We start from the raw sequence: 15920 nt of genomic DNA on the forward strand, positions 1-15920 counted from the left end.
AGTCCATCTGAGCTGGTGATGAGTGTTTCTTCAATCTGTACTGACAGTTACATGTTTATTCCCTTCCTAGACTTGCTACAAGGACCCTGACAGGGTATATCCCAAAGAAGTGAGTAGTTGTCCTATGCCAGGGTGTCAGGTGTAACTGTCTCTCTCTTCAGGTATAGAGCATGGCCTTGGACCAGGGGTCCGGAAACCGTCATATGCGCCGGACATGTCCGATTGGGAATCTCAAATGTCCGGTTTAAAATATTGCTAACCGGACATTTTAAAAAGTATTGTCCGGACATTCTTAAATTTTGACCGGACATGATCAACAGTTAGGACTGAGCAGTTTCTGTCTGCAGTTGCAACACAATGAAGATTAACTACACTGACAAGCTTTGTTTGTTTTGATTGCCGTAAATACATCGTACCTACATGATAGTCCAATCGGTCAATCACTGTAATAGGCAATAAACTGAGTTGACACTGATTAATCGAGGATTAATTACTGAGAACATTTTGTAAATTTGAGTGAAAAGTGTTTACAACTGTACATAAATACCTTGCATCATCGATGTACCTCATTATCCTCACAATGCTACGAGTCTGGACGATCATTTTGTAAGTCGTGGCTAACGACTTTCACTTCGTTGACATACAATGAGGATTTGCAGATTTTATTGTTTTCAGTAGCTAGTCGTATATCGAATCTTGATTGACCGCCATTTTGCTTTCTCGGATGATCGATATCAAATTTTTGTTATGGTCAATAATTAAGTACAGATGAAAAAAGTATTCAAATAACTATTGCTATCAACGATATTTTAGTATTTGTGATTAAATTATCTGTCTTGTTTTTAAAAAAATCTTTAGTTTAAAAAACACCTTATCCTGTGAGGTCACGTGATAACCAAATATGGGATAATAGTCTCGATCGAAATGTTACAACGCGTACACTTGAGCAGACTCATGAATATAACTCATGAATATTAATTAGACCGTTCACTACGTTAACAGATCGTTATTATAACAGAAACAAACGTATGTTTTCCATGTATATCTAAAATGATATTATTTGTTATTAATTGTCCGGTGAACTAAACAATTTGAATTGAAACAATTCATAATTCATCATATTATGAATACGTTAACTTGTACTGTGTGAAAAGTCGTACTAAAATCTGCTATTTGAAGGGGGCGTGGCCTAAATGCAAATGTCCGATTGGGATTTTAAATTTTCCGGACCCCTGCCTTGGACTATTTAAAACATGGACTCCAGTCCACTGTTGCTACTGTAGGCCTTCTGGAAGCTTCGCCTCACTCTCATACCACATGCATGACTTTGTCTGAGGAGCGACAGCATAACACATTGCTTATTATCTGTGGCCCTTACTAGAGGAGTCTGATAACATTGTCTTTCTCAATCTTGCTGCATGCACACTTCTGTCTGAGGAAGGAAATTATTATTCAGGGACCTTACAACAGAGTTTCTGGAAACCATTCATAAGTGTTATTCTGCATCTGGTACTTTGTCAGAGGAGGTATATCATAGTACATAACTTCTATTAGAGGGATGTCATTGTACACCACCTCTCATAGAGTTTCACTGGTAACCAAGTCTCTCTCAGTCCAAGGAGTCACCATAAAAAACTTTGATGTCAGGGTTCACAGAAGCTATAACCTGTTTAATCTTGTGACACACTAGAAGCAATGTAACATTTTCTTCAGCTTTCACAGTTTGAATCATTTTCCCTAATCTCTTGTTTCGTACATAATTTAAATGCCCATATGAATAGTTTATGCATCAATGTTTGTTAGTGGCCTCAAGAACATGTCCTGTGAAACCTTCAAGATATACTGATGGGACACAAAACAATATTCATTCTGGACTATGCTACAGCATCAGACAGGTCACTCATCCTGTTATAGGCTTGGTTGAAGTTAACAAATGGCCCTGATCCACAGTCATCTTACTGCTAAGATGGTCGTAACCCCCATACTTAAGCATTCGCATACAATAGTCATAGTGCTAAGCTTGCTTTGTGGAACGGAACCCAATGTCACTCATTTGCATTATTTGCTAATTAACCTGCCCTGAATCCATACGTTGACACCTTGAAATAAACACATCAGTTTAATTGTTTAAAGAAGGATTCATTGTGGCGAAGGAAAAGACCCTGTAAAGCAGTACCAGTGATGTTCAGTCTGTCGTTTGGAGGAGGTTGATGTAGTGGGGCTGCATGAGGTGTAGGACCAGGTCCTCCCACACAGACGGGGGACACATCTCCTCCAGACCCTTCTCTGTTGTGACTAGTGCTTCATGAAGTCTTACCATACTTAATGTGGGTCACAGGCAGTTGGTGAAGGGATTGCTGGTGACAGACATTTTGTAGGGGTGACAGATAGGGGCGGGCCAGCTGATCAGACATTTTATAGGGGTGACAGAGGGGGCCAGCTGGTGATAGGCATTTTGTAGGGGTGACAGAGGGGGCCAGCTGGTGACAGGCATTTTGTAGGGGTGACAGATGGGGTCAGCTGGTGACAGGCATTTTGTAGGGGTGACAGAGGGGGCCAGCTGATGAGACATTTTGTAGGGGTGACAGAGGGCCAGCTGATTAGACATTTTGTAGGGGTGATAGAGGGGGCAAGCTGATTAGACATTTTGTAGGGGTGACAGGGGGCCAGCTGATTAGACATTTTGTAGGGGTGACAGAGGGGGCCAGCTGATCAGACATTTTGTAGGGGTGACAGGGGGCCAGCTGATCAGACATTTTGTAGGGGTGACAGGGGGCCAACTGATCAGACATTTTGTAGGGGTGACCCAGCAGGATTGTGGAAAACTTTGTGGTAGGTTGTCTATTTGATAATAGACTCATATCACCCCAGCAGGATTGTGAAGAACTTTATGGTAGGTTGTCCATGTGATAATAGACTCATATCACCCCCAGCAAGATTGTGGAGAACTTTGTGGTAGGTTGTACTTGTGATAATAGACTCAAATCACCCCCAGCAAGATTGTGGAGAACTTTGTGGTAGATTGTCCATGTGATAATAGACTCATATCACCCCCAGCAAGATTGTGGAGAACTTTGGGGTAGGTTTTCCATGTGATAATAGCCTTGTATCACCCTTGCAGGATTGTGAAGACGCAGGTTGAGGTGGAGCTGGTGGGCGATGGTGTGGATGGGCAGATGATGGACAGTGTAGTTCTGGAGGAGGACGACGAGGTGGTGCTCATGTGGGACAACGATGTCAAATCACGCGGCATCAGGGAGCTCGCCATGGCAACCACAGACAGGGTGAAGGAAGACAAGGAGATCCTGGAATACTACAGGTTTGATTGGCAGCTTTTGTTACAGCTTTGGTGGAGACAATGTTCAACTCAGTTTTACTTTTGGAACATACGGGTTACTTCATGATTTGTACCATGTTGTTGCTTGTTTCAGACATCAGTTGGATCTGTTCTCTCACATGTGCCTTGATCGTCAGTACCTTGCCATCAACAAGCTGTCTCAGGAACTGGATGTAGACCTCATCCTCAAGTATGTGCTGTATTTTGTTCCTCAACCTGTTGTCAAGCAAAACAATAGGGCTTCAGTTTAGATAGATTTTGTGCCAATTGCTGACAGATAAGCTTAATATTTAGGACAATTTGATAAGACTTTGGGATCAGACTGTGAAAAAAAGTGATACAGGGCCTTTCCTAAGTCTATGTTAAAGGATGGAAGTTACAAAAGGAGTAAGGCACTGAACTCTATCGTGATTATTTTAGTACCTGTTGATTTTAGGGCAGAATAGGGGATGCCCAGTAGTCGGTCAAGGCAGAATAGGCCCTCAGTACCTTCTTTGGCCTCTCCATTGGGGTAGTACTTGTTTGTTTGTTTGTTTGTTTGTTTGTTTGTTGTTGTTTGTTTGTTTGTTTGTTTGTTGTATAACGCGGCACTCAGCAGTACTCCAGCTTTATGACGGCTCTTTGTAAATAATCAAGTCTGGACCAGACAATCCAGTGACTGACATCATGAACATCGATTCACGCAATTGCAATACGATGACATGCATCAACCAAGTCAGCGAGCCTGACCATTTGATCCCGTTAGTCGCCTTTTACGGCAAGCATGGGTTGCTGAAGACCTAATCTACCCCGGATCTTCACTGGCACATTGGGGTCGTAGGTAGAAGGAACGCACAGTTCTTCTTACCATGATATATAATGCTGAGTGCAGTATACATCAATAACTACTCTTTCACTTCTACAAGGGATGTAAAGGGGGCTCACGGTTTGGCGCTATAGTCATTGAAACTAGAAACCCACTAATTTAGTTATTCTTAAGGTAAGGATTATAACGCGGACCCTATGGTTTTCATATTTTTGAACGCTGTATGATATGTGACAGATGTGTGAAGAGCCCAGTTAGAATTGGTCTTCAGACGCCCATGCTTGTCGTAAGAGTCAACTAACGGGATGGGTGGTCAGACTCGCTGACTTGGTTGATGCACATCATCATGTTCCAATTGCTTGGATTGATGCCGATGATTTCAATCACTGGATTGTCTGGTCCAGACTTGATTATTTACAGACCGACGTCATATAGCTGAAATATTGCTGAATGTGGGGTTAAACAACAAACAGACAAAACAAACAAGCAGCATGTCCGAAACATTCCTCTTGGTTTTAATTCAGTATTGACCACTGTGTTGACAGATGCATGTCCGACGAGCTCCTCCCCGCTGTCCTGCGCGCCTCGTTCTGCCGCCTGATGCTTCACATGCACGTGGATCGCGACCCCCAGGAGCAGGTGAAGCCGGTCAAGTACGCCCGACTGTGGTCGGAGATCCCATCCCAGATCTCCATTGAAGAGTAAGTCGGACATAGCTGGGCTGTTGGGAAAACCTAGTGTTATTATATATATATATATATATATATATATATATATATATATATATATATATATATATATATATATATATAGTGTACTTTTTTCAGTCGCTATGTGGTGTTTCTTACCAGAGTAAATCTGAAATATGGGGGCAGTCAGGATTGGTTAAGTCTTCTTGCTCAAGACAATATGCGATGTTGCATCAAGTTAGACAACAACCTGAAATCTACTGAACTGTGTATTAATCCTCACAGATCTCCGTACAAAAGTAGATCAAATATTGATAATCGTTTGCAAAGCTAAGAAATTTAATGTGGTTCACAGGCATTGACTTTTGAAAGTTGTTTTGGAAGGGGAGTTTTAAAAAGTTACCTAATTTGGTGTAATTTTAGCACATAGGACTGAAGGTCCAACTGAACTTGTGGCATGGCGTGTTGTTCGTCATCAACATTAAAGTTAACTTTCCAGTTTTTCTTTAATCAGACTTATTGGATGATGAACCTGACATGGTTTCAAATAAGCATTAAAATCTCAGTGGTACATTCATCTCTATGCCTGTAAATATCACTGAATGACTTTAAGTTCACTCAAATTATACCCGGTGAGCAGCAGTGCCTTGGCAATAATTAGTGTCACAGCAATATTGGCATAACATTGTATAAGCATGCATGCCAGCTCCTGGAAACTGGGCCCATTCCACAAAGCGATCTCTGTGCTACGATGATCGTAACTCCCATCTTTAACATAGACTTACAGTCGTCGTAGCATTATGGTCGCTTTGTGGAACAGGGCCCAGAGCATCTGTGCCCACTAGCATTAAGTGATCTTAGTGCTAAGATGATCGTAACTCTGATACTTTAACATGGCTTACAATCGTCGTAGCACTATGGTCGCTTTGTGGAATGGGGTTTAGAGCATCTGTGCCCACTTTCACAAAGCGATCATAACACTAAGATGATCGTAACTTCCATACTTTAATATTGGCTTACGATCGTCAAGCACTAAGATCGCTTTGTGGAACAGGGCGGAGAGTATCTGTGCCCACTTGCACAAAGCGATCTAAGCGCTAAGATGATCGTAACTCCTATATTATAACATGGCTTACGATGGTCGTAGCGCTAAGGTTGCCTTGTAGAACGGGGCCCAGAGCATCAGCATTACTTGTTAAGGCTAACATCCAGGATTCCATATAGTCAGATGATGAAACAGTGACATTAGTTCTATATCCTGTTCTATAGCTATGAACCCTGGGGTTAGTGCTATATTGTGTCTGTGGACTTGAGCGTCTCTCCTGTACAGTAAACTATGGTTATAACGAACACGCTTATAACGAACTGACGGATATAACAAACTTACTTTTTTGGTCCCGACTTTTTGCTGTAGTTATGCTGTATATATGCTTATAACGAACTACAGTTATAACAAACTAAAATTAGTAGTCCCTTTGAGTTCGTTATAACCGTACTTTACTGTAGTTTAATGCTGTAGGTTAACTCCTTAGTTGATGACAGATGCCTTCTGGGACATTGAACTTTGTACATATTTATTGACCCTCAATGTGTAAACTAATCATTAGTCTCATTGTGGTAATATCTTTACTTTGGAAATATCTTGAGAGAAATAGTAATTTCTAAATGATTATTGTCACATGATTTCTTGATAATGTTATTAAGCTTTTCTGAATGGTGAGCAGGAAGTACGGGGCAAGACAGGGTGGCAACCTGTTGCTTCAGTCATTGTTCACCTGCAGGGACGATGTGGGGCACCACATGGCGGTGACTACGGCAACCTGTTGTCAGCCCTGTCTCTGTCCTGTATACAAGATTCTGGAAGTCATGTAACACTGTTGCCATGGTAACTCATATACTGTGTGTCGTCTTGCAGCTATAATGGGAGTCAGCAAACGGAAACGTAGGTGCTCCCAGGTTGCCATGCCAACCAAACATTTGGTGGCAACTGTGTTATTCAAGTCATCTGCTTGCTGTTCCAACATTTCCCATTGCAAAAGTTGAAAATCATCCTGCTTAAATCCTTGTAGAAAGCTGCATAATTTCAAATTAAGATGAAAAATACAGTTTTCAGTTCCTTAAAAAGAGAAGAAAAGATTTACCAGGACTAACATTACTTTTCAATACACCTATGTGCCAGTTGTATACTTAGAGAATGTTTTAATGCAGTCATGTTGATGTCCATCTTGGTAGATTGAAAAGCTGTGGTTTTGTTGTATGTGATAATTCTGTCATTTCCATGACGACCAGCACTGACATTATAATGTCAGAGTAATGTTAGCAGCTTTCTGCATCCGATCATCAGTCTTCCAACTCATCAGGAATGTTGCCTATACATGTGTTATTTGTAAGATATGGAAAATTGACATGGTTTTCACATTGTTCTTGATTTGGTTTGAGTTGCCCTCATCGAGCATATGCTGTGTTGGTAGATAGGCTGGTAGAGATACAACGCAGCTCTCCTAGACGAAGACACTTTGTTGATGTGCCCAACATCTTTGTTTCCATGTGTTCTTCATGTGTAGATGTAGCTACATTCAAAGCATGTCTTTGTTCAGGTAGATTTTTGTCTTCAAGATTGGAATCAGTTTATTGTATCCACTTTGTTAAATTATCCACTATATTTAAACATGGCATGTAGATTAAAACTTCTGGTTTTTATCAATTAATCATATTTCACCACATATAGGCAACATTATAGTATTAATATGACATGGTGATTTAAGAATAATTTAGATTTATTTCACAATCAAGGAAAGATGGCGAAAGTCTTCTCCATATGTTTGTTGTTAGTTTTTTGTCGAATAATTAATCTGCATAGATGACAAGTGTTAAATGACTTGAGGTTAATTATATCTAAGAAATAGGAAGTGAAATTCTTGCAGGACCTTACGTCTCATAAGCGAAACATTTTCTTGCATGGTATCTTCATCATTTGAAACCCAAGCATGCAGACATTGCAGTGGTTTGATTGACCAATCAGAAGCCTAGCAACAGTAAACATCTTGCAGTGTTGCCTGTGTGATATGAGCCGTACAACACTCGCTAGATAAGGCTATTCCTGGTTTCCCCAGAGCAGATGACTTTGAGCACAGTGTATATACTGTAAGCCCCCTCCTCCTCCTCCTCCCGTAGTCCCTGTATTCAACCCGTAACAACCCACTACTAACACTCTCAACTTTGGAATTTCATTTTCAGATAAAGATGTTAATTTAATCTAAGTCTTCTTCACGATATATGACCCCACAGATATCTATCAGTTTCTGTCTTATATATAACTACTATTCTATCCTGACTCTTCACAGAGTCTTTTAAGATATCCTTTACTCGTTTCAAGGGCACCTCTCTTGCCCATTTTTCTTTTTGCAAAGAAAGCATGTATTTTTTAATTTGGGTACCTGACTGTTGAGACTTTAATTAATTCATTGTGTTAGGGCAACTTACATAGAAATCAGGTTGTTTTCTGCATGTTTGAATTTGGTTTTCACCACTTTTTCCAGTTGGGTAATATTTGCTTGTCACCCTCACATACTAAATATGTAACAATTCTTAAAGAAATTCTAAAAGACTCAAATATTTTAAAAATTTATGTATTGTTTTCAGCGGCATAAAACAAACTAAGAGTTATATTGTTATATTTGGCTATGCACCTATCTATACTGAAAAAATAAATAGGGATCATGAATATTTGGGGTTTATTTTATGAAAATTGTGTGCTGATTTCTTTACTACAAAAAAATATCACCAAAATATTTATGATCTGATCTCTAACTGTTTTTGTTCAGTGTGCAATGTCAACAGTCCCAATGATTAATGGAAGTACATTCACATAGGCCGGTATGAAGTCCGACAGACGAGATGAGTAATTGTAGCTTCCCTGGAAGATAATGTCAGCAATATGGATTCTGTTCTCATGAATATACATAACATGGAGCATATTTTATGAAGTATTCCCTCTCAAATGTACTAGACAAACCCTTCTTTGTGTAGAGACGGATATCTTAGAATGGCAGTAGCTGAGTATGTAATCAGGACAGTGTTTTTTCACACTTCATAAATGAGATGCAACACAAAGACAAACACTAACCAGACTTCATTGTGGCTTCTTTCACAGTAGTTGCACCAGTCAACTGCTACACCAAACTGCCGTAGTCGGGAAGAATCTGCTCCCACACAATATAGTGACGTCATGATCACTGGCGTGCGGCAGATGATCAGGGAGTGAGCATTATGCCCAACATACTTTGTGATTGTTAAAAATTTGAACAAAGACAAATTATTTCTCGTTCACAATAAATAGGTTAAGTAAATGACGACACTTTCCCCACTTAGTTTTGACCTCAGCTGACAGTTGCCTAATGAAATTTGGCTTCTGTGTGCCCAGAATAGATTACACTTTAAATTCTAGATTCCTATGTAGGTAAGATGAGGTTTACCGATGCCCAACTTAGGTTAGAACTGGCTCTTGTGTGGCTAAAATAGGCAACACTTTGGATTCTAGATTCCCAATTTAGGTTAGACGAGGTCCCCTAGTGCTCAACTTAGGTTAGAACTGACTTCTGTGAGCTACACTTTGGATTCCTGATTCCCAGTTTTAGGTTTTCCCACCCTTGTAAGCAGCAGCCCCAGAAGTTAGTGTGTTGTGTAGACAGGCTACAACTTCCAAAAACACGTTTTGTGCAACTGCCGGTAGAGTAGATACGTTTTCTCAACTAAATCAGCTGTACAGTTTCAACACAGATATTGCAGTAAATGTGAAGCCAATTGAACAACACACTCAATGTCAAAGCATCGTCCAAGAACAAGCTTTTCCTTTCGACGTGGTTATAAAGTTTCTCTAGTCCATATGATGAGTGATGTGTGGCTTTCGTCGGAGTAACTTCCTTTAAAGTTTGAACAGATTAAATGATCAAATGTGTTGGGGCTCGTTAACCTGACTGTTATTGTATGCAGACTGTGTGTGATGTGTCTCACCTGGGTCTGTATGTTGCTCCAGCTATGAGTCCGCAGTCAGCAAGGTCCCGGAGAAGGAGAGGGTGAAACACAAGTTTGCTCTCACCATCAACTTCGTCGAGGACTACCTGTGCAACGTCGTCAACCGCGCGTGGACAGAGCCTGAGCAGAACAAACTGACCTACGAGGTAAGACATCAAAACTGCAGTAATCATTCAGGCGTATATAACAGGGTTGTCTCTGGTGAAACCTCAAACATGCAGACACTGGATATTCCATAACTCCACATTACAGAACATCTTTGTGAATCATGTGCCATCTTGCTACAGGTGGTCAACTTGCCCTGTCAGCTCATCTAGTCCACATTAACAAGGTTCACTGTACTTGTATTGTCTTGCTACAGGTGGTCAACCTGGCACGTCAGCTCATCTAGTCCACATTAACAAGGTTCACTGTACTTGCATTGTCTTGCTACAGGTGGTCAACCTGGCCCGTCAGCTCATCTAGTCCACATTAACAAGGTTCACTGTACTTGTATTGTCTTTCTACAGGTGGTCAACCTGGCTCGTCAGCTCATCTAGTCTGCATTAACAAGGTTCACTGTACTTGTATTGTCTTTCTACAGGTGGTCAACCTGGCTCGTCAGCTCATCTAGTCTGCATTAACAAGGTTCACTGTACTGGCATTGTCTTGCTACAGGTGGTCAACCTGGCCCGTCAGCTCATCTAGTCCACATTAACAAGGTTCACTGTACTTGTATTGTCTTGCTACAGGTGGTCAACCTGGCCCGTCAGCTCATCTAGTCCACATTAACAAGGTTCACTGTACTTGTATTGTCTTGCTACAGGTGGTCAACCTGGCCCGTCAGCTCATCTAGTCCACATTAACAAGGTTCACTGTACTTGTATTGTCTTGCTACAGGTGGTCAACCTGGCCCGTCAGCTCATCTAGTCCACATTAACAAGGTTCACTGTACTTGCATTGTCTTGCTACAGGTGGTCAACCTGGCCCGTCAGCTCATCTAGTCCACATTAACAAGGTTCACTGTACTTGTATTGTCTTTCTACAGGTGGTCAACCTGGTCCGTCAGCTCATCTAGTCCACATTAATAAGGTTCACTGTACTTGTATTGTCTTGCTACAGGTGGTCAACCGGGCCCGTCAGCTCATCTAGTCCACATTAACAAGGTTCACTGTACTTGTATTGTCTTGCTACAGGTGGTCAACCGGGCCCGTCAGCTCATCTAGTCCACATTAACAAGGTTCACTGTAGTTGTATTGTCTTGCTACAGGTGGTCAACCTGGCCCGTCAGCTCATCTAGTCCACATTAACAAGGTTCACTGTACTTGTATTGTCTTGCTACAGGTGGTCAACCTGGCCCGTCAGCTCATCTAGTCCACATTAACAAGGTTCACTGTACTTGTATTGTCTTGCTACAGGTGGTCAACCTGGCCCGTCAGCTCATCTAGTCCACATTAACAAGGTTCACTGTACTTGTATTGTCTTGCTACAGGTGGTCAACCTGGCCCGTCAGCTCATCTAGTCCACATTAACAAGGTTCACTGTACTTGTATTGTCTTGCTACAGGTGGTCAACCTGGCCCGTCAGCTCATCTAGTCCACATTAACAAGGTTCACTGTACTTGTATTGTCTTGCTACAGGTGGTCAACCTGGCCCGTCAGCTCATCTACTTCGGCTTCTACACATTCAGTGACCTGCTGAGACTCACCAAAACACTACTGAGCATCCTTGACTGTGTGCCAGAGACCAACCATCTCGCCCTCACCCCTGTCAGTGAATGTAAGTAGCTACTACTAACAAGATAAGAATTACTGCACTTCCGATGTTAACAGAATTTACAAAAATATTTGGATACTGCTGGTGCTCTTTATGATTTTTAGTAGCATTAAAAATTGGCACTAGTCCTGTAGTCCTAGGACTAAAACTGTTAGTTTCTAATGCTGTTTAGGGGCAGATGCTGCATTTTACCGATTATGTACCTGGGTTTGTCAGCACCATACCCGTGTCGTGGGTTTCACCTGCATCACTTTGTGGTTTCCTCCCACATTAAGCTGACAAGCTGTGTACCTGTAACTGAAATATTGTTCAAAGCAGTCACGCACTCGCTCGCTCGCTCGCTGTACACTGCCATGTTTCAATCTTTCATGTGTCCAGCTGCTGAAGAAAGCCTAGAGATGAGTATTTCCGCCATTGGTGAGGCACTGACCAAACAGAAGAAGAAGAGGGAGACTGATGAGGAAGACACAATCGTCATGGATACTAAACTCAAAATTATAGAAATCCTCAAGGTAGGAGATACCTATGATAATCAATGAAGATATCTTTGACAAGTCATGGAAAGAACTGGCCTCCCAGTGGGGATTCCGGGGCAGAATAGGCCCCCAGTACACCATACTTGCCACCCTGTGGGAATCCGGGGCAGAATAGGTCTCCAGTACCCATGCTTGTCTCCCTGTGGGTATTCTGGGGCAGAATAGGTCCCCAGTACTCAATACCTGTCATAAGAGCAGACCAAATGACAATGTAATACCACTTGAAGAACAGGACCTAAGCTATAGACAACACTATGAACTTACATTGTTGCAAACACCACTGGTACATGTGCACAACAGTTCTATGTATTCTGCCATAAAAATAATGGTTATCTCAGTTTCCGTCTTCCTCAAGTAATGTAAGTCAAGCTTGTCTATCGTGTCAGCCATATTGTACTGTGCACACTGTTTGCATGCTTGTATTTCCCATCTGGTGCCCCCCGATTAATCGGGTGGCTTAGTGGTTTGTGTGTTCACTCTCCACACATAAAAACTCAGGTTTGATTCCCCAATGTCTATGTCATGTCGTCCAGTCCAATGTCAGTTTTGATATGGCTGAAAGATTGCTAAAAGTCTCACTGGCCCACTGTGTGCTGAAGCAACAGAATTTTAGTTGTGTTTTGTTACCTTTTGTTTCAGTTTATTTTAGACGTGCGCCTTGATTACCGCATCACTTGCCTCCTGTCTATTTTTAAACGAGAACATGATGAGCCAAGTCATGCAGAAAGTAGGTTCAGTGTTTATATCCAGTTATCTCTCACCTCCCTACATCCTCCACTATACAGCTGTCTCCACCTCCCTTCTGTTAGAGTTGTATCCTGAACCCATTTGATAATAATAATAATAGTCATCGTCCATTTATATGGCGGTGTACTCCATGAGTAATCATTCTCTAAGCTCTTAGGCATTTATTCATTGTCTTCTCATCCTGCCGGGTACCCATTCACTGCTGGGAGAACAGAGGCACAATACGAACAAAGTCACTTGCCCAGTTGCTTCCGAAGCTAGCTTTTGACTCAGTTAAGCTCAACTCCCTTGCTCGCTCCTGGTGAGTTCGATTCAAGCGGTGCATAGCTAGGAAGAGACATCAAAAGTAATTGTTCAATATTGTGGTCATGATATCTGTTTCCAAATGAAGCTATGCATGTGGCATCGAACAGGTCCAGGGTGATAATCATAACAAATGGGAAATGTGTTACCCTGAATAGTGGAGGATGGAGACACTAGGGTTTGCCCTGCACTTTCAGATGCTGGCTACTAACACATGTACGGTCCACCTCCATCACATCACATGCTGGCTACTAACACATGTACAGACCACCTCCATCACATCACATGCTGGCTACTAACATATGTACAGTCCACCTCCATGACATCACATGCTGGCTACAAACACATGTACAGTCCACCTCCATGACATCACATGCTGGCTACAAACACATGTACGGTCCACCTCCATCACATCACATGCTGGCTACTAACACATGTACAGACCACCTCCATCACATCACATGCTGGCTACTAACATATGTACAGTCCACCTCCATGACATCACATGCTGGCTACAAACACATGTACAGTCCACCTCCATGACATCACATGCTGGCTACTGACACATGTACAGTCCACCTCCATGACATCACATGCTGGCTACTAACACACGTAACAGTCCATCTCGATGACATCACATGCTGGCTACTGACACATGTCCAGTCCACCTCCATGACATCACATGCTGGCTACTAACACATGTCCAGTCCACCTCCATGACATCACATGCTGGCTACAAACACATGTACATTCCACCTCCATGACATCACATGCTGGCTACTAACATATGTACAGTCCACCTCCATGACATCACATGCTGGCTACTAACACATGTACAGTCCGCCTCCATGATATCACATGCTGGCTACTAACATATGTACAGTCCACCTCCATGACATCACATGCTGGCTACAAACACATGTACAGTCCACCTCCATGACATCACATGCTGGCTACTAACATATGTACAGTCCACCTCCATGACATCACATGCTGGCTACAAACACATGTACAGTCCACCTCCATGACATCACATGCTGGCTACTAACATATGTACAGTTCACCTCCATGACATCACATGCTGGCTTCTGACACATGTACAGTGCACCTCCATGACATCTCATGCTGGCTACTAACATATGTACAGTCCACCTCCATGACATCACATGCTGGCTACTAACATATGTACAGTCCACCTCCATGACATCACATGCTGGCTACTGACACATGTACAGTGCACCTCCATGACATCTCATGCTGGCTACTAACATATGTACAGTCCACCTCCATGACATCACATGCTGGCTACTAACACATGTACAGTCCGCCTCCATGACATCACATGCTGGCTACTGACACATGTCCAGTCCACCTCCATGACATCACATGCTGGCTACTGACACATGTCCAGTCCATCTCCCTGACATCACATGCTAGCTACTAACACATGTACAGTCCGCCTCCATGACATCACATGCTGGCTACTGACACATGTCCAGTCCACCTCCATGACATCACATGCTGGCTACTGACACATGTCCAGTCCATCTCCCTGACATCACATGCTAGCTACTAACACATGTACAGTCCACTTCCATGACATCACATGCTGGCTACTGACACATGTCCAGTCCACCTCCATGACATCACATGCTGGCTACTAACACATGTACAGTGCACCTCAATGATATCACATGCTGGCTACTGACACATGTCCATTCCACCTCCATGACATCACATGCTGGCAACTGACACATGTACAGTGCACCTCAATGATATCACATGCTGGCTACTGACAAATGTCCAGTCCACCTCCATGACATCACATGCTGGCTACTGACACATGTACAGTGCACCTCAATGATATCACATGCTGGCTACTGACACATGTCCAGTCCACCTCCATGACATCACATGCTGGCTACTAACACATGTACAGTGCACCTCAATGATATCACATGCTGGCTACTGAAACATGTCCAGTCCACCTCCATGACATCACATGCTGGCTACTGACACATGTACAGTGCACCTCAATGATATCACATGCTGGCTACTGACACATGTCCAGTCCACCTCCATGACATCACATGCTGGCTACTAACACATGTACAGTGCACCTCAGTGATATCACATGCTGGCTACTGACACATGTCCAGTCCACCTCCATGACATCACATGCTGGCTACTAACACATGTACAGTCCACCTCAATGACATCACATGCTGGCTACTAACACATGTACAGTCCATCCCGATGACATCACATGCTGCTTAATAACACATGTACAGTCCGCCTCCATGATATCACATGCTGGCTACTAACACATGTAACAGTCAATCTCGATGACATCACATGCTGCTTAATAACACATGTACAGTCCACCTCCATGACATCACATGCTGGCTACAAACACATGTACAGTCCACGTCCATGACATCACATGCTGGCTACTAACACATGTCCAGTCCACCTCCATGACATCACATGCTGGCTACAAACACATGTACAGTCCACCTCCATGACATCACATGCTGGCTACTTACACATGTACAGTTCACCTCCATGACATCACATCCTGGCTACTAACACATATAACAGTCCATCTCTATGACATCACATGCTGGCTACTAACACATCTCACATGCTGGCTACTTACACATGTACAGTTCACCTCCATGACATCACATCCTGGCTACTAACACATGTAACAG

General features: G+C 42.6%; 1 protein-coding gene across 7 annotated transcripts in view; it reads left to right on the forward strand.

The window, feature by feature from the left end:
* LOC139445560 (inositol 1,4,5-trisphosphate-gated calcium channel ITPR1-like) overlaps positions 1-15920 on the forward strand; it is a 253058-nt gene that overhangs the window by 134707 nt on the left and 102431 nt on the right. For 2 of the 7 annotated variants that reach the window (XM_071226713.1, XM_071226715.1), the window contains exons 17-23: positions 3122-3319; positions 3432-3527; positions 4688-4843; positions 9867-10011; positions 11485-11623; positions 11999-12132; positions 12796-12883. In XM_071226713.1, the coding sequence (XP_071082814.1) occupies positions 3122-3319; positions 3432-3527; positions 4688-4843; positions 9867-10011; positions 11485-11623; positions 11999-12132; positions 12796-12883 (956 nt within the window). Of the gene's footprint in view, positions 1-70; positions 110-3121; positions 3320-3431; positions 3528-4687; positions 4844-6746; positions 6774-9866; positions 10012-11484; positions 11624-11998; positions 12133-12795; positions 12884-15920 lie in introns of all 7 variants that reach the window. The other 5 variants (XM_071226712.1, XM_071226714.1, XM_071226708.1 and 2 more) reach the window with 4 other exon arrangements.

Source organism: Haliotis cracherodii, unplaced genomic scaffold (assembly GCF_022045235.1).
Source record: "Haliotis cracherodii isolate W230 unplaced genomic scaffold, xgHalCrac1.p SCAF_6, whole genome shotgun sequence".
NCBI lineage: Eukaryota > Metazoa > Mollusca > Gastropoda > Lepetellida > Haliotidae > Haliotis > Haliotis cracherodii.